This window comes from Sebastes fasciatus, chromosome 6, assembly GCF_043250625.1.
Source record: "Sebastes fasciatus isolate fSebFas1 chromosome 6, fSebFas1.pri, whole genome shotgun sequence".
In the NCBI taxonomy this organism is placed as follows: domain Eukaryota; kingdom Metazoa; phylum Chordata; class Actinopteri; order Perciformes; family Sebastidae; genus Sebastes; species Sebastes fasciatus.
Window position 1 is genome coordinate 30,481,844 of NC_133800.1, and position 19,582 is coordinate 30,501,425.

Sequence of the window (19,582 nt, forward strand, 5' to 3'; positions counted from 1 at the left end):
TTCAGATACAGGGCTGAATTTATTGTTTGTTGAAAAACAAAATATGGTGTGCACATGATATCATTATGAACATCTTATATTTACATAGAAATATAATATAAAATTAAATATATAGACATAAAGGTAGATTTCTATATTGAGTCAATATTACTAATTACATGTTTCTTGATATTACAGACACATCTTCGGAGTGACACAAATGTTTCGTCATTCTATTCAGAGATCTGTTTGTAGACCAGCTACTATATTTTTTCCTGAGATTTAAACACTTCTTTCGTGCTATTTGCTCGTTTACACATTTCATTTACAGTATCGTCATTGTTTGGATCAAAATCTCCAGAAATCTCATAAAAGGCAGCTCTCTTGCTTTCAGATCAGGCTGTTAGTTTCTCATCAGTATTTCATGCATTCACATCATTTGAGAAAGACTGTAGATATACAGCACCTCTGGCCTTAAAATACTGCTTTCAGTTTGCAGGTAAATTAATACTATTAACATGGCTTTAAACATACAATGACACAATATAATCATATCAAAATCTACAGACAACTTCAGTCAACTTTGATTACCTGAGAACAAGTTTGTTGCTTTGGACCATCATGTCAAAATGCAACATGAATACATCATTCAGTCACTGAAAACGACTGCTACGTGTAAAAACACATGATTTTTATACATCCAGTGTGTCTCTGCCTTTGTCTCAAGGCTGCTACTCAGTTCAGTATTATATCATTATGTATTATATTACATATCAAACACAACATAAACTACAAAGCACTCAGGAAGCACACACCTCCCAAAGACTGAACAATATTCTAAACTTGTAATTTTGATGAAAGAAAACATTTTTAATCAGCATGTAGATCAGGATCTGCATTAAAATACGCATAGAAAGAGATCCTGAGTAGGTAATAGTGTTTATGGCTTCTGGCAAATGTATGAATCCTGTCTATGAGTATCTGAATTTTGTACAAGGTTACATTGTGCCAAAGGATCAAGTGAACACTAAGTTATGGCCATTTCAATTCATCATGTTTGTTGTGTCACCTATCGGCAAAATACTATCAAACTTTATAGGATTGAACTGAATTATAAAAATATGTTTTAATTTCTAATTGTCAAATAGGCCACAACTAGGAGACTGATACTACATATGCAGCTCATCCAAATATATAATGTACCAGATTTTGTGAAGATCAGATAAACTAGAAGTGGTGAGAAAATGTTTAATTGAAACATAAAGGAAACCGGGGGGAGGGGGGGAGGGGGGGAGGAATGGCACAAACTCCTCATGATTCAGGAGACATGAACCCAAAACAAAGGGCTTATAAAAGGCCACATAGTAGCATCGTTGGATTCACTTTCACACCTGAATTTACACTCATTTCATTAATACTCTTAAAGTGATTTGTGAGATCCTGCTAATGAAAAAACAAAACATGACATGCGAACAAAACAGGACCAAAAGCAAAACGTGCTTGTTGGAAAATAAGAACAAGAAGGGAAATAATGTGAACGTATCCCGTTTTAACAACCACCACACATGTGAATAAAATCTATTGTGGGTCTTAAGTGTTTTATGTGCTATACACTCATGGCACTGTAGCTTTAAACATGGTGCCATTTCTGCAGCTTTGTGCCATCATCACATTCATTACCGTAATAAAAAAACAAGCTCACAATAAAAAACAATCTTTGAAAAGTTATAAAGTCCAGTTCCAGCTCACTCAAGTCCACGCGGCAGTTTAGTAATCAATACGCTCCTTAACCTCAACACAGGCCCAGTGTGATGGTGCCGGCTTATTGTTGTGACTGTGTTTGTGGTTGAACCATGTCTGTGTGAGGTGGAGGTGTGATGGGATACACAGGAACGGTATACTCGGTGTAAGCAGGGGGGTGATCCTCAGGCTTCAATCCCAGCTGAAATACACAGAAGGAAATGCAAAGTTCAAACCTAAATACGAGGAAATACACATTGAGGTAGATGCATTACTTTTGCAGTGAATTTAAGGTTTCAGGGACAGGAAGTGCCAAAATAAAAATGGGACAAATTATTTTGTCACCTCATTATATGAAGGTGGGGGTCCACAGTAGGCAGCGTTGCTATATACTGGTGGTGTGAGGAGCTCCTGGCTGTATCGAGGCACCCTGGGGTGGTCCTCGCCGTCCTGCCTGCTTCCATGGAAGGGGATGAAATATATGGGAGGAGGGCGACCGTTCTGCTCACTGCGTCTCAATGCCTCCCTCTCTATCTGCTCCTCCCTCAGGCGACTGCACGCCCTGCAGAAGGTCGTGCAGAACATGATGGAGAGGCCGAAGCCCAGGATGCCCAGGAAGATCCTGAAAGAGGAGGAGGAGGAGAAAATGAGTAAGGAGTTGTCAATGGGAAGGTGGAGGAGTGAGAGGAGAGACAAAAATTGGAGGGAGACAAAAATACAAAAAACTAACTAAATAAATAATAATAATAATCTTTTCTTAAAAATAAAACTTCAATAAATTGAACTAGAATGCAACTAACACCAGTGCTTATTCACACCTTGTCTCTTGTTTCAGGTATTTTCCCTTCCTGCCCTTGTGATTGCCACATGTGTGATGATTACCTACCTTGTCCTGATTAGCTTCACCTGACCCTCATTACCCTTCCTCCCTTGAGTATTGGCATAGCCCATATAACATAAAACATGAAATATATCCTTACTTGGTGTAAATAAAAGGCTTTATGGTCATTTCTATATTTTGTCACCTTCATCAATTATGCAAGCTCAGTTTGTGGTCAAGAGCAGAGTTATCACCATAATACTTTTGAAAAGAAATGGGCCTTACTCTAGAACGGGAATGTAGTCAAATGGCATCCTTAGAGCTCTGTGGATAATCTCCCGATGGACCAAAATGGAAATGGAGTCAGAGACGCAGTACGAACCTGAAGGGGAAACAAACAGAACAATGCATATTGATTGAGCTTCAGTTACACAATTATTAGTTGCAAACATGTCAGTTGGTCGGTCGGCCCACAAGGATTTCCCCACCCTTTGGCAGCCACAGTTTTTGTCATAGGAGGCTGAAGTTTGGCATGGAGGTCAGGTGTGTGGGTGAGAAGGTGTGTGTCATGCCAATTGGAAAAAAGGGGGTGTGGCAGTGGGAGTGGCCTATAACAAAAAGGAGCATAACTTCTAAACGGATGTACCTTGGCCTAATTCATGAACCGTTTGTCGTAGATTCTATTCAATTCATTTTGATATATCGTCAAATCATAACAGAAGTTATCTCAAGCTTTTCATATAGAGCAGGTCTAGCTCTATAATTTAGAGACCCAACAAGAGATCCCCCATGAGCATAGTTATGCGACAGTGGCAAGAAAAAAGCTCCCCTTTGGCAGGTAGAAACCTTGACTGGTTGGTTTTTGAGACTCTTGTGGGAGGCATCATTGGTCTCAACAGAGAGTTCCTCTTTCATTGGTGTGCTTCTATACCTTCTATACACATACGTGGTCGCAACTATTGCAAATTGACGCTTAAAAAACATGTTGTCTCTCTATAGCTGCTTAACCTTGTTTTTCTCTCCTTGGATCAACAGGAAACTATACTTTGAACTTAAGACCCATAAATGTTTTGCCCAAGACACCATGCTCCAAGAATATTTTATTGCCTGTCTTTACTTGTAGGCGGAGAGATAATAGACTGATAGATGTACATCTCTCACTGGAAAACAGTCTGTCCTGCAGTAACCTCATATACGCTTTAGTTAACCTGCACTGGTTGGTATTATTACGCAAAGATCTGATGATTACATTTGTTCCACTGAGCTTGGAAACCTGTCAGGTGATCAACGGGCATTCTGAGGTAATAAGGAAATAAGGAAGTCAAAGGCATCGGTATCAAAGCATAAGATGTGGTCTAAATTTAATTTTTGCATAAAACTCTCTCAGTATCTCTTTCTTTTTTTCTTTTTTTTCTTTTTTGTCAAATGAACTGGCTTGAGAAGATTCTCCGGCCTCTCAAACTAAGTAGCCAATTCAAAACCACACTGGATTGCCTGAAACTGGATTGTCACAAGCTGAAAAGAGGGCTGTTCTATGTTCATGAAAAGTTGATGGAGATGCATTGTTTCATAGGACAGCAACACAATTATACCAGATCGTTCTCATTCACAGAGTGTCAAATTCCGGCCCTTGGCGTTAAGATACCAACGCACAAAGCACACTTTAGTAAATAAATAAAGTGCTTTAATAAAGTACATATCTACAGATGAGGACCATTTGTGCCAATAAAACAAGCCTACTGTGTCCATTGCTCCCACCTACATTAGCTTTGGGCCAATAGAAACTCTATGATTGTGACACACAGCAAAAAGTTCATTATCTTTAAGTTGACGTACTGAAAATCAGCTTTAGACTGGTGAGTTTAAATATCATTTATTAGGACTATGCCAGACTTGCTACGGTTCATTTTCTGAAAGCTTGTGAGAACAATTACTTGAGATGTAGGCTATAAATACTGTCAAGTTGAGTCCAAATGCAAGTTGAATAAAATCACCTGTTTAAAAGTATATAAGTGGTATTAACATCCAATAACGTTGCAAATTTCCCAGCTATGGGACTAATAAAGGATTATCTCATCTTATCTTAACATGATTAAAATTGAAATGTGTTTCCGTGTCACTGTGAAACAGGTGAACAGTTTTAGAATACAAATAGTTACAATGACATCTAAGAGTACAAATGGTAGTAAGCGTATGCTTGATTGGTGTTACGATTAAGAGGGGGTCCTTGGAAAATGTTCTCCCCTCTAAGGGGTCCCTGGCCCCAAAAAGTTCGAGTTCCCCTGCACTAAGTTACAGTTCAATAAAGTCACTGTTAACAAGTTGTAGCTACGGGTACACTGTCGCTTTATCTCCTCTCGTGAGGTGGAACTTACAAAGTTGGTCAAAGTTTATCACACGTTAAGACACATTTTGATCAAAATTGACTGAACTTTCCTAGCGTGGATCAAGTTGTCAACGTGATGTTGAATCTGTACTAATAGGCAAACAAAAGTGTGATACATATTTTGAAGTGGTCTAACATTACCATGTTTTATATGCTGAATAGATTATTAAACAAAACCAAGCAAAGGACCACAAAAATCACGAGAGGTAGCGGTAAAGTGAGGTCAAAATACACAACACATGATCAGTGAGCACATTGGAACAAGGGTCCAAGTCTGTAAATACTGACTAAACAAATAAACGGCTCCTTACACGCTTCGTTTGAGATACTTCAGATTAAATTTGATCAGTTTTCAGTCATTAAGCAGTTAATTCTATAAACAGGAAGCAGAAAGACAAACTTCAGGCTCTTACCTCCAGTCCAGAGACGACTCTCCTCAGGTGTACGACTGGGAAGGAAAACTCACTGGAGCAGAGTGCAGTTTGATGAAGGGAGCGGTGTGTGTGTGTGTGTGTGTACGTGCACTAGAGTGCAAAGCCCAGCATGTGTATCAGCCACTGAAACACCCTCAGAAATCAAACCAGTCTTTGTTATATCAACAGCTCGTGCTCAGCTTATACACAAATATTAAGTGTATGAATATATGCTCATAAATGTGAATGTATGCAAGTGTTTTATCAGTTGGAAGGTGTGTTTTATTAGTTTGTGCTAAAGGTCCATCAGAAGTTTATGGCAGCATTAGGAGATTTAAAGTGACAGCTACCTTTCTCCACAAGGCCTCAGCTGAGAAGGAAGTTACCTCAGAAACTAGAGCAGCAGAGGAAGAGCAGTAAAATACACTTTTACGTAAAGGTTAGGAGAGATTAAAACTCCTAATAAACAGCTACAATTTGCAGTGTTTACATGAGCATAGAGTCAATACTGGTGCTCCAGAGTCAAATCGACAGGTGACGACACCGCTCTCTGTGTGGGGGAAAAAACGTGACACACTTTGTTTAACTAGGATTAAAGCAACAATTCATGGGATTTTCTTTGACTAAATTTGAGCGTTACATCTTTCATTTAACTCATTGTTTTGGATCAGGGTTAATAAAGGGGTACTCCAGCTGTTTAATATTGCACATCCATAAAGTTGGGACACTTGCAAAAGACTGGGACGGAGACGGAATTGAAATATCATGAGTTTTCATCCTACATTTACCAGAATGCAGCTCAACACCCATATCTCACAAACTCCACCCGTTTGACTTTCTGTTAAAACTTTGTAGCCTTCGAACCTAAGCCGAGATAACCCCTGATGACATCACTATGACATCATGAGATGTTATGTTTAGATGCAAAGCTCCTCCAGAGCAGCAGGGTACATTGTGCAACTGTCGTCACAGGCCGAACAGCAGGCTGCTCTCCCCGACAAGTAAAGTGATGTTAATGCATACAAATTGGTGGAGTTTAGTTGTTCGGCCACCTGCTCAAGTTTGGTTTTATGCTGTGCGAGTGTGTGTGTTTGTGTGACTGAATAGAAATACAGGCGAAAATATATGATTATAAAACAAACCTAGAAATGTAATCTTTACTGCCAACCTGCTGATCAGAGAAAAGGTACAAAGGTTACATCCATATAACTCCCAGGGCTTCACATGCAACCATTACCAGTATTATTAAGGTAAAAAACAATAGAATACAATACAATAATAGAAATACAAATGGAAATTAAGTCAAATTAACTTTATTGGTCCAATATTTTATTCAACGAACACACATTGTCTTGACAAAATATTGCTATGAATCCTGTCCTACAGGCGATTTTACAGTAGCATCACAATAAGACACTGTTGTGTTGAATAACCACAGACCTTTTCGTAACAACATATTCTTTATAGTGCACTTTCTTTTGGCATTTATATGAGAATTTCAATAAAATTAAAAATACTACCAAGAAGGACCAGTGGTGTCAGAATTCACATTCACATTCCCAATACTGGAAACTCTATCTGATCCTACAGCAGCACATTCAAGTGGAGACACCAGAGGTGAATAGGGCAAACATTTTGAACCAACATATCACCATGAAACTTCCCCAGTTGATTTCTTACAATAAGACAATTATTTTTTGTATTACAAGTTTTCTGAAATTTGATGTTTAAATATGCAAATGAGGCATTATCTACTGCTAACTTTCAGTGAATTTAGGAGAATTCTACAGATACAAATAGACAAATAGTAGTAAAATAAACACCTAAATGTGTATTTTGGATGTTTTCTTTCCACTAGTCTGAAAAAAAGATGTTATGGAAGCAAAATAGCCCAAAATATTCAAATTGATCAGTGCATGAACTTTCAACAACCCTTAAAATGGGCAAAAAAACAAGTGCATTTAACAATATCTTCCGAATTCATTCAGGTGTAACCATTGTAGGAATTCCTACATTTTATGACACAGCTTTGTTGAATACTTGATTCTAATTGGTCAATCACGGCGTTCTACGGTCTGTTATTTCTTTATAGCAGACCGTTGCTATGTATAACAGACCGTTGCTATGGGCGCAGTTCTGATGTCAGACTCTGACGGACCATTTTTTGTGTCAAATTATTGAATTCTTAAGTAAGTAGCCGAGAAATAAGCGTGATAATGTACAGCTAGCGGGTCATTGTTGTGAAATTATTTCACAACAATGACCGGCTCGCTTCATTATCGTTTCCCTTATCCCTTAACTTGAAGCATGTTTACTGAAGGCTGAAGGCAGTAATCTTCTTTCTTGTGAATTTCTGGTGAGGGAATATCCAATCTTTTTTTTTTTTAGGAGAGAAGAATTTTTCTGGTACCTAAATATTTGAGAAAAAATAAATACCCAATGTACACTACATTTCTTTTGTGCAACATTTACTATTTGTACAACACTGTACAATATGGATGTTGTTGCTTTCTGCAGTGATAAGGCAGCACAGATGGAAATTAACTTTTCAAAAACAGAGACATCACACAGAATTCATCCTTGAACATCTTAAAATGTCAGGTAAAAACTCACCCACCCCAACTTCACACACCAACAAACATACAAACACACACACCAACAAACATACAAACACACACACCAACAAACATACAAACACACACAGAGACAGCTCTGAGCACAAATGTTCAGGTGTCATGACAGAGCACTTTTTTCAAAGTGATGTTACCCCCTAAAACCTTTCCCATGTGGGGGTCTTTAAGGAAATCTACTTAGATCTCTTTGAACCTGAGGAACACCCCCATTGGACAACACAGGCTGTATTTTACAGAGGTGGCAGAACGTAATTGTTTTGCAAGTCACAAGTAAGTCATAAGTGTTGACACATAAGTGCCAAATCAGGTCAGTCAGGTTTGGGGTAATTAATCATTTGCACTGAGATAACACAGCATCCAAATTTGTTTCTTTTATCTTGACATTTGGGTATAAGTCAGGAGTCACTGGTGTTAAAATCAAAGTTAAACTGCAAGTCTTTTTGAATTCTGTGTTAAAATATTAAGTCATCAAATTTGTGATTCAAGTCGGACTCCAAGAGATGCTTCAAGTCTTTTGAGTTGCATCCATACCTCTTGTCGTTTCTGCCTTTAGCCACATAATCGTCCAATCTAAACTTTTCGGTTTCCCCTGGAACTATAAATCTTCATGCACGATTCTGTGGCTGTGTTTGTCCAGCCAGGCCTGGAGCAGAGGAAGGTTGGTGTCCATCCAGCGGATGTTACCCTCGATGGTCTCGTAGGACTGCCGGATACACCTCATCTCTGAGCCGGACTCCTCAGTCAGAGAGCCAAAGAAGCTTCTCACCTGAGTACAGAGAAGGTAGACTTACTGTAAACACAAATATCCAATATTTGACATGAATCTATAGACAGACATAAGTAATGGACACCCACAAGTATAGACACAGCCTTCCTTACCTCATCTAACATCTCCCTGGTAGAATACTGGTCCGTCACCCCAGTCACCAGGTGCGATATGGTGCTAGAGCCCAAGTCAAATCTATGGCATCGAAGCAAACAAAAACGAAGTTTAGAAAACACAACTCTGCTAACATTTTGTGGAAAAACAAGTATTCTAAGGATCTACAGATTTGAGCTACAGAACTAACAAAAATCAACATATGGGTTTTTAAAAAAATGCTTCGTTATCGACACTTTTTGAATCTTGAAGTTCTTTCTAGTAAAATGACAAAAACACTCAAATGTCAGCAAACACACTAAAATTTAGATTTAAATATCTTGGACACCAAGTTATTAAAACGGCAGCTTTAACCCTTTGAACTCTGCAATAGAAATGGTTCTCCAGTACCTACGTTGGTATTTTTATTCTTATTGTGATGTCATTTCTTGGAGTATCTTCATATGCTTCATGTCCCTAAAATCTGTACAACCTAAGCTACAAGATTGTGTCAGTCAATAAACTATAATAATTGATAAAAGTATTGAAATTGTTTCATAATTTAAAAAAATATAAAAATCGGACAAGTTTTTTTCAATAAATGTTACTAAATAAAACACAAAACATATTGATCTAAAAGATTTCTAAATGTGGAAACATGAACAAAATATTTCTTAACGCTCCATAGGTTATTTGAACTATACATATTTTTTTGTTTTTGAGATACTGTATGTTAATTTTTATAAGCAGTTTCATTACTTCCTGCACGTTCCGCAACCTAATGACGTCATCATGAGTGTACAACATGTTGACGCAAAAGACAGAAGCCTTAGCTTTCAGCGGCAAAAATAATGAATGCTCTAGCTATTATGTTTTTTATTTTATATCAATTTACACAGGATCATGCAAACAACGATCCAGGGGAGGTCCGTTTTTAAAGGGTTAAGAAGTTTTTGACTAACATTCTTGGATTGCAAAACAGAGTGTAAAACGTAGAGATGGATGTAAAGGACATGCATGATGGGCTCACTAACTTCTTGATCAGAGTGTGCCAGTTGGCTCGGACGAAGTCCCAGGCCAGTTTGTAGCCACGGGGGTTCTTGCTGACACTGACGACCACGCCCGAGAGGTCCTGAGTCTTCATCACCTCACCCTGGAGGCTCTGCTCCATCATCCTGCACACAGATATAAAGGTAAAGGAAACAGAAAGAAATAGAAACAGTGGGAGAAAGCAGAGAGGACGGAGTTGGAGAGTATAAAAAGCAAGGTAAACAAAATGCTCGCTGTAGTGTGAATCACAATGTACCCACCACTTGAGCTTGTCCTGCAGGGGGCTGACAGCCATTGCAATCTTCATGCGGCTCTTTACAGACATTTGCATCGAACTGCGGTACTTCTCAAACAGGAAGTCCCACCCCTCTGGTGTTCGAGCTCCAATCACAAACACAGCCATGGTGACGTCAACAGGGAGGCTAAAGACAGAGAAGGATTCCAGGTCATCTGAAAACTTTTAATCTCTACATACAAGTGCGGCAAATATTGAAAGCTCAGCTCTGAACCGAGGCAGTGTTTGTGAGGAGCAATCATACACAAATATCTAAAGGAAACTGTCTGGTGTGCCGTTTATCACTACTGACCTCATGGTGCCGTCAGAGTCCATCCACTTGTTAAAGAGCTCGGTGGCTTTTGTCACGCAGGGCGCGTAGTTCCTGACGCAGCTAAACAGCAGCAGGTAGCTCCTCTGCATTCGCTCAGACACTGATCCAGAGTCAGTCCACTCCTGCCGATCAATCAGCCCCCGGAACAGATCCACAATGTAGTCCTGAGAAACACACGCAGTCAGTAACGTTTTACAGACAAAATGATCAATGAATTAACCAAAGAAATGTTGAAAATAGTTGCTAGTTTCAGCCCTACATCAATCCTTAAACATTATATATTAAAAAGGTAAATGTTAAAATAACTAAATTTCAACTGTGTGTTTCCTGAACTTGTGTTGTATTCTGGTTCAAAGCCTGAGAGGAGGAATTTTGCTTTGTTTGAACTGCCAGAAGTTACAAGGAGCACTCTGCTTATACAACATGTGCACATTGTTTTTTCAGGGTTTTCTAGTGCTTATGCAAGGAACCATGACTCAGTGTGGATACCGTTCTTGCAACACAGAAGCACTAGAAGTTTGAAGGTTCCTTGCAGTTTTTGACCTCTTGTAGCAATATGAGGAAGTGGGTCCCCTTTTTGTTTGTCTCGTGCACAAGCACGCATATGCACATTCCTGCCAATGGTAGGCATAGACTGTATAGAAGAAGTGAATGTAGTAACCATAAAGCTCACTGGTGTGTGGATGCCGAAGTGACATGAGAGGGTGGAGCCAACGCTGCCATTTTTAGGCGACCAAAAATTAACTTTCATGAACTGTAAACACACTGTGAAAGGGTTACATTTTTAAGACGAAAACACGGAGAGCTCCCAGACCGGACAACGCCGTGGTAGCGACCTGTCAATCACAAGGTAGCCACGCCCTAAAGCATACCCTGCTTTATGGTCTATTTGACTCTAAATGGGACCATAATTTACTAAATGAACATCATGCTGTATTGAAGAAGACTTGAAACTAGAGATTGAGACCATAAACTCATGTTTACAATGTTTACTGAGGTAATAAATCAAGTGAGAAGTAGGCTCATTTTCTCATAGACTTCTATACAATCAGATTTGTTTTTGCAGCCAGAGGAGTCGCCCCCTGCTGGATATTAGAAAGAATGCAAGTTTAAGGCACTTCTGCATTGGCTTCACTTCTCAGACCCCGGAGGTTGCCTACTGATCCTGAACTGAGGTAGCGGTAATGCACCAAGAAATGCAGCAATTTGCCAGCAAAGGCAGTGAAGAAGAAAACTGCAAGCTAGTAAACAGCACAGGATTTAAAATACCTAAAAAAACTTGCCTCGACACACAATGAGCTTTGGTGAGTAACACTGAATGTAAATATAACTTTTGTTTGTCTACAAGAAAACTCCACAAGGCATCTTTAAGTGGAAGAACACATTTCTCTCTTATTGTCATTGCCTGGATTTTTGCTCTGAGTGGCTGTTTCAATTCACATATTGGATTCATCCCATTCAAAGACAAGTTTGAGTTTCCCAAAACCTTTTAAGTAGTATGACGACACAAACCTCCATTAAGAGTGGTTTCAACTTTCAGGCAGACTGCAAGATTTTATTGAAATATATGGAATATTGTCTGTTTTGTGCCATGAATGCTGCCTCCACTAACCTTCATCTGGTTCTCCAGAGCGGGCATGTCTCTCTTCTCCATCAGTTTGTAAAGAGGTACGAGCTCCCCAAAGCCCTGCGTCACAGACATGATCTCAGTCTCTCTGGACAGGTAAAGAGACAGCTCCAGAGCCGTGTCCAGCCTCACGTTCTCTGTGCTGCAACACACATGAAAGGCTTAAAATCAACACCATGCTGCAGTTTTGTCCGTTTTGTCAGCAAAATTTGTACCATTTGTATGGTAATTGTCAGCTAAAACTAGTAACTATTGTGCGATGCAGGATAAACAGCAGGCTCAGCTGTTGTTAGCCGATCTTTAAACAGACCTGACCAGCTGGAAGACGTTGTGGATGAGGCTGGCGCGGTCGTTGCTGCTCAGGGCTGTGTGATTGTGCTGCAGCAGTTTGATGATGGAGTTCCACCCCTCGCCTGCGTAGTGGACCATGTAGTAGCCGCACATGTCCACGTTGAACTTCACCCAGTCCACCTTCTCCGGCAGGTACAGGACATCTACATGGAGGAGGAGCAGAGACAGGCTTTGAAATGATGCAGACTAGTAGAATTTAAATATGTGGATAAAGGATAGAAATATAGCAATATAAAAATCAGTGTCATCACACTCACCAGTCTTTGTCTTAAGCAGGAAGCGATGGACGGTGTTGGAGGCGCTGGTCATGTACGTCAGTGGGATCTGCCACAGGAATCTGACAACACACAATTTAAAAAATAAAAATTTGGAATAAAATGTAACAAAAACTGAAACTATACATAGTGATTTCTTCAAATACTGCTATACTATTACATCCCAAAAATGAGCTGTTTAGTAAACTGTAGTTTTGCTTTTTTAGAAGTCAGAAGTTGCAACAAATGATGTTGCAATTTGGCAATAAATTGATGGATTTTTGCAAATAGACTACACCAGTGCATGTACTATTTGAAAAGTCCTTCCTTTGTCACAACCTGGTGGTAGAATGACACGGTGGTTTTAAAATATACTTTCAATGCAGGAAGAGACACTTCTGCAATGACTGATACTGTATACTTGACTCGTGTGATCTGTCATTGACTAATCGTGATTAATGTGACATTTTACCCTTCAGTGAGGGATTGGTCGTCTGTCTTCAGGTAACGCTCCTGACTGAGCCTGACCTCCCGACCTCTGACATCCACAGTGACCAGCGGGAAGCCCTCCTGCAGCGTCCAGGTGTCCATGATGGCCTTGACATCCAGCTCATCACCCGAGAACCATTTCTGCGTATGAACACACACATTTCAATACACAATAAATGATTTAACATCATAAACACTGACAGATTTGTGGCACATTCTTACATGAGAGTACTAGAGGCACATTTGGGAAATACAGAAATATGGAAATTGTGTAGATAGTAGTAAAATATCATGTACGTAAAATAGTAGGAAAGAAAATGAAAACAAATGACATGAGTGAAATTCTACTTAGATTAATTATGCTTGCGGAGCTCAATGTAATTATAATAACTAGAGTCTGTTTGCTCCGTCAGAGTGCTTTGTTGAAACTGTTGAAAACTTACAGAGGCTCCAGACTGGACGCTGCGCTTTGAGCAGAATTCTTTGTGTTTTATTCGGCCTTCGTCCAGATTGTCTGAGCTGCAGATCTGGTGGGGAAGCGCAAAAAACTTTAGCAGAGAATCACAGCAGTCCCAACACTAGCAGTGAATGGCGTATATGGCAAATTTGTCTCACAAAAATATTTGTATGGTGAACTGAGAAACAGGCAACAACACTTATTTTAAGCTCATGTAAATGTGACACCAGGGCTGTAGTCAAATAGTAAAAAAATGACATCCAAATGTGTTTTCCACACAACTTTTCCTTGACCTCCATGGAAAATGTCATGAGGTCAAGGAAAGATGTGAAGGAGAATTCTTTACTTCATTTATAACACATAGAAAATGAGTACAGTGACAAAATCCTTTCCTTTGGTAAATGCTGGTCCAGTGTATCCTATGCTAAAGGAGGTAAGAAAGGAAGCATTGAAGCACCTTTCCTTAGCATTTAGAGAATTCGACCGACTCTTATCATGGCTGCTACTTAAATACTTCCGGGTCATTTCACTCAGATAGAAACCTTCCTAAGCAAAAAAGACAGCAGTCCAGACATTGTGGTATATCCCTCAATCACTTAGCCATACTCACACATTCACACACACACATCACTCACATCAGTTAGGCTCTCCCACAGGTGGCTGTTGACAGTGTTTTGGTAGCTGTAGCGCTTCAGGTATCGGATGATGCCAATCTCAAAAGCCTCAGGAGTCAGGAAGTCCCGCAGCATATTCAGAATACATGCTCCCTGAAATTAAAATGTATTTTAATGATTTGTTTCGACTGCACAGTTTGGGTTAAGCGTTGGGAATAACTCATTCATGCAAATTATGATTTATGCCCAGAAAATTGTTTGCACAGTTCAAATATCCAAGAGCATCAGCACCAAACGGTTGGTCCTCTGACAGAATGAGGCTGACCTTATCGTATGAAACGTCGTCGAACATCTCCTGGATCTGCGTGGGGTTTTCCACGGGGGTGGAGATGGGGTGGGAGGAGCTGAGGGAGTCGACCTCCATGGCCTCAAAACATTTCCCCAAGAAGAAGTCATCCTGGGAGAAAGAGAGAGGAGAGAGATAGTGTAGTTCAGGTCTGACTTGGGACAAACATTTTTAAAAAAACATCAACGTAAAGCACACACATTGCAATGTCAAAATAATACAGAAATACTGTAGACATATCTAACAAAAAGCTGATGACATGAGTTATTCAGCTAATGTACTGTACTATACTTTTATACCACTGTACCATTAATAGATTTCTTTTTTAATTAAACTTGAAGAGCTTATGAAAGACACACTGTACTGAATTGCTGATTTGTCTGTTCTGAACATAAGTAAGATACAGGTCCGATCCCTGTGCTCGGCTCTCACCACTTGCAGCTCCGGGTAGGTGATGTCGAGAGAAATAAACTCCATGAACTTTGCGAAACCCTCATTGAGCCACAGGTCATTCCACCACTCCATCGTCACCAGGTTCCCAAACCACTGGACAGGAAGAAGAGCATGTATGAGCTTCATGTGCAAAACCAGTATTTAACATACAAATGCATCTTAGTCTCAGCTTGTAGCATGAGACAGCAGCTTCTGACTTCAATCACCTCCTCATAAAAGCAACTTGTATCTTCCTAACCTGATGACCTGTGACATCAACTAGTTATTTTTCAAAACCGATGCAGGCCAGCTACCTGGTGTGCGAGCTCATGGGCGATGACCTTGGTGATGCCCAGTTTGTCTGAAACTGAGGACTTGTCAGGGTCGAAGAGGAGGCCCGTCTCCCTGTAGGTGGTCAGCCCCCAGTTCTCCATCGCACCCGACTGGAAGTCAGGGATAGCAGCCAGGTCTGCAGGGTACAACAGCAAGCACATAAGTACAACTACACATATGGGACATTCACATCACCTGCTGGTCCAACTCCTCTGAAATATGTACTAACACAAATATTAATAACTATAACAACAATTTTTACAAAGTAAATACTGCAGCTACTGTGACTCCAGTGGCTTAATAATAAGATAATAACATGTATTTCTACTCACCCTGTTTGGGGAGTGGGTAAGGAATATCAAAATATTCATTGTAGAACTCCAACAGCTTGACAGCAGCATCCAGCGCGTAGGCCGTCTGGTCGATCTTCTCAGGTACAGCGTAGACTGAAATCTGACGGTAATCACAAAACAAAACAATTTAAAATGTATACTGTCGATTCAAAATACTGTACATTTAAAAAGTTACAAATATCTTTATATATAAACAGTTTCTGAGTGAGAGAACTAAATGATGGCATGGCCGGCGTCTGTTGACCTCCTCACCTTGACACCATGCCGGGTGGTCTTGCTCACGGACAGGAAGTCAGACACAATGTAAGCCACCAGGTAAGTGCTCATTTTTACAGACGTGTCGAAGTGATCCTCCAGCAAACCGCCCGGCAACGCCACAGTTTTTACCTGAGAAACACAGGTGTGTAGTGATAGAAATGGAGAGAAGAAAGGAGAGAGACAGAGTACGGTGAATAAGTACCTTTTTAAAAATCGTAATGCTTTTCACTGTGTAGTGCATCTTATTATTAAAGTTTCACAGCAAAGATGAAGGCAGAACTTGATTTTTGTCAACAAGTTCTGATAAGTAAACTGATATAGCTGCATTCATGTGTACCTTGGGCATGTTGGATATGGCGATGTGGCGTGGCTCTCGTATAATCCGTATGGTGTAGTTGGCTTTGAAGGCGGGCTCATCGAAACAGGGGAAAGCTCCTCGAGCAAAGGTGGCTTCAAACTGCGTGGAAGCCAGAACCCTAATAATGCAAATAAATAATGGTGAAATAAAGGTTATATTATGTTTAACAGAGCAAGCTGTGAGAAGATTAAAAGGATAATTAAAGCTGCTATATGTAGCATTTTCAGAATCAATTTATCATTGACAAAGTTGTTGCACTTGTAAACAAATGACACCATCATTAACATTACTGATAGCCTCTGTCTCATACTTATGATAGTGGTGGTAGTGCTGGTTCTCAAAATGAAGACTACATTTCCCATCAACCCCTGTGTTTCCAGTTGCATATTTGTCTGGACAAACAACATCACCACATCAGGCCACTAATTTTATGTCCACTCATCTCGTTCTCATTCCCAAGGGGAACAACAAGCACACGACTTTCATCCAATTCAGGAGACCACTGTTCGTGTTTCGTACATTTCACTTCCACTTATTGTGCGTCAAGTCACATTTGCACTGTAAAAATGTAGTAATTTTAAGCACAACCATGTTATTTTTTCCTAAACCTAAGCAAGTGTTTTTCTTTAATTCACAACGTGTGTTTACTGCGAACAAAAAGTGATGCGGAGGGGTCTGACAAAGCGTCAGTAAGTGACGAGTTGGGATGAGAACGTGTTGGGTCACTTATGGTCTTGATTTATTGTGTTTACATTTACATCTCAACTTAATGTGTTGCTGATTCAGTGATGTTAAAATGCTACATACAGCTGCTTTCAAAGAAACATAGAAGAAGAAGTTATTACCGGACTTCTCCACTGCTGGTGCGGTAGGTGCTCTTGTAGAAACCATGGAAGCTGTCAGAAAAGTTGGCAGCAAACTCCAGCTGGACTTCATACCTCCTACCTTTGGTCAGCACCGAGTCTGACAGCAGAGCGATCTCATGGAAACGAGGATACTCCAACACCCGGAGAGGCTGCAAACCTTCAGGTATAAGGAGCCACACGTTGGATATCTGCAGCTGCTTGGAGTGGAGGATGATGGTGCTGGTGTCTTCGTGCACGTCCAGCTGGATACGAACGACTCCGGTGAAGTCGAGGGTGGTCAGGTTGGGGTGGATGGTCAGGTCATAGTGGACGGGGGAGATGGTTTTAGGAAGTCTCATGCGGTCCCATGGGAACGGCTGGCCGTTGGTGGCTATGGGGGCGTTCTTGGCTTGACCCTGATCTGGTAGCTGAGCTCCTGATGAGGGAGGAAAGGGAACGAACAGCAGCAGTAGGAGAGGTGCTGCTAACATGGTGACAATGAAAGCAGGAAATCCTCACCTGTAATACACCAAAACATAAAAATTATGTAGAAAGATACTACTAAAACTGCACAATAATTCAACTCTGCAATACTCATAGTGTCATCAATACTGCATTTATTCTGTACTGTGCATTTCAAGAATTACTCTTATTTAATATAATAATATTCAGAACAATTAATTAATCCCACTCCTCAGCATTTTGTATATAATTATTTACACTGTAGTTATATATTGTATGTGTTTGATGCAGATATTTGTACATATATCTTATATTTCCAATTTCTTATTCTTATTTTTATGATTTATTTATATTTCTCTACATATATTGTGCTATATATTGTAGCATTATGTACATAATTTGCATGTTACATACTCTTTTATTTCTATTTTCTTACATTTCTTTATGCTTGTATACAAGAGCAACTGTAACGTCTCAATTATGGAGAAAGACCTGCCAAAATAAAAAATAAATGAATAAATAAATGACTCAATAAATATGTCATTAAATGTAGAAAAAATAATATTAGAAATAAATTTAGCCCTTAATGAATTAATTGATCAAATGTGACATATATTGGTATTTCTGTTTTAATTTGCCTCTTTATTTTATTTATTGTTGTATTAATTCCCTTATTTATTTATTCTTCTGTTTAATTTTCCCCTTTTATTTATTTATGTATTATTTTTTAAATGTATTCATTTATTTTTTGTTTATTTATTTATTTATGCATTTGTTTTTTCATTTATTATTCATATATTTATTTAATTAATTTCAATAAAGTATTTCTGATTCTGATTAATAGCTTATCTTATTTCCCAAGGACATGTGGACACAGATAGACGAGTTCTTAGTGAACAACCAAGACTTTATTGTCCATTGAAAGATTTTGCATCACATTTCTTAGGTGTCACATTCTTAATATGCATTTCACTTTCCTAAAAACTCATAGCTGTAAAGTGAATCAAACTGCTGCTACGCAAACAAACACAGTGAATAAGAATAAAATAGTGACAACGCACAAACATGGCAGATGAGCTGGAAGTGCAACACTTTCGATTTCACACAAAGTTTCCATTCATTTATGGTCGAAAAAAACCCTCCTATTTAATCAAAACTGATGCATTTTATCGATTATTATCTTACATTGTTAACATTAATCATTTGTGTGATGTAACGTCAGCATATGTCAAAGAAAATGTCAACTTACCGAGTCGTCCTGAGCACGAAGTGTTTAGCACATTTAGCTGCTTCAAGACTGAAAGTGAAAGAGATGCAGGAGGTGTTGCATGCTGGGAGAAACCAGAGGAAACGTCCACTGTTAGTTAGTTAGATATCAGATCATTTAGTGATCTACAGCTCTGGTGACATGACTTTAAATTCAAGATAAGATGTGCTTTTTTATTATCATTATTTCAGGATGTCTTGTTTTCATGTCTGCAGCTTCTGCAGCCAGTCCAGGAAGTATGAGTTATATATATTATTTTATCAAATAGGCTACTAATAATTAAGTAGCATAACTGCATCACTCCACCATGGTTACTGTCTAAAGAAGTCAAAACAAGAGCGACCATATGTTACAGTAGGAAATAGAAGGAAACATGGACATGTGAACAGGAAGTTCCGTGTTGTTATGATCTGTAATGATATATATTCACCACTAGATGGTACCATTTACTTTTTATTAACAGTCTGTTTCTTTTGGCTTCCTGTAATTGTATGCCTGATGATAGGGGTCCGTCTAAAGATATTTATTATTCTGGGTTAATATCATATTCATAATTGCAAATGGGGAAAAAAACAGTAAACCCTCCTTAATTTGTTTAACAAATGAATGCAAAAGCAATTTATCATTCATAATCTAAGAATAGTCAGT

General features: G+C 39.2%; 2 protein-coding genes across 4 annotated transcripts; both read right to left on the reverse strand.

Moving 5' to 3' along the window:
- On the reverse strand, positions 1–5,581 carry LOC141769751 (uncharacterized). Of its 3 annotated transcripts, none has more exons than XM_074639143.1 (4): positions 5,339–5,581; positions 2,825–2,921; positions 2,065–2,341; positions 1–1,921 (listed from the first exon to the last, which is right to left on the reverse strand). In XM_074639143.1, exons 2-4 carry the CDS (start codon positions 2,851–2,853, stop codon positions 1,802–1,804), a joined length of 426 nt encoding a protein of 141 aa, XP_074495244.1. In that variant the 5' UTR covers positions 2,854–2,921; positions 5,339–5,581; the 3' UTR covers positions 1–1,801. The 3 variants fall into 3 exon arrangements, with proteins under 3 accessions (XP_074495244.1, XP_074495243.1, XP_074495242.1); XM_074639142.1 differs by lacking the exon at positions 5,339–5,581 and adding an exon at positions 3,028–3,156; XM_074639141.1 differs by lacking the exon at positions 5,339–5,581 and having other exon boundaries at positions 2,825–3,012.
- A 1,054-nt stretch (positions 5,582–6,635) lies between these two features.
- On the reverse strand, positions 6,636–19,055 carry LOC141769752 (endoplasmic reticulum aminopeptidase 1-like). Its single transcript, XM_074639144.1, has 19 exons — positions 18,917–19,055; positions 17,206–17,724; positions 16,340–16,478; positions 15,997–16,131; positions 15,724–15,844; positions 15,373–15,527; positions 15,059–15,172; positions 14,606–14,737; positions 14,302–14,433; positions 13,653–13,736; positions 13,193–13,350; positions 12,724–12,803; positions 12,426–12,609; positions 12,101–12,257; positions 10,468–10,652; positions 10,141–10,302; positions 9,865–10,005; positions 8,851–8,932; positions 6,636–8,737 (listed from the first exon to the last, which is right to left on the reverse strand). Exons 2-19 carry the CDS (start codon positions 17,694–17,696, stop codon positions 8,567–8,569), a joined length of 2,823 nt encoding a protein of 940 aa, XP_074495245.1. The 5' UTR covers positions 17,697–17,724; positions 18,917–19,055; the 3' UTR covers positions 6,636–8,566.
- Positions 19,056–19,582: the final 527 nt, after the last annotated feature.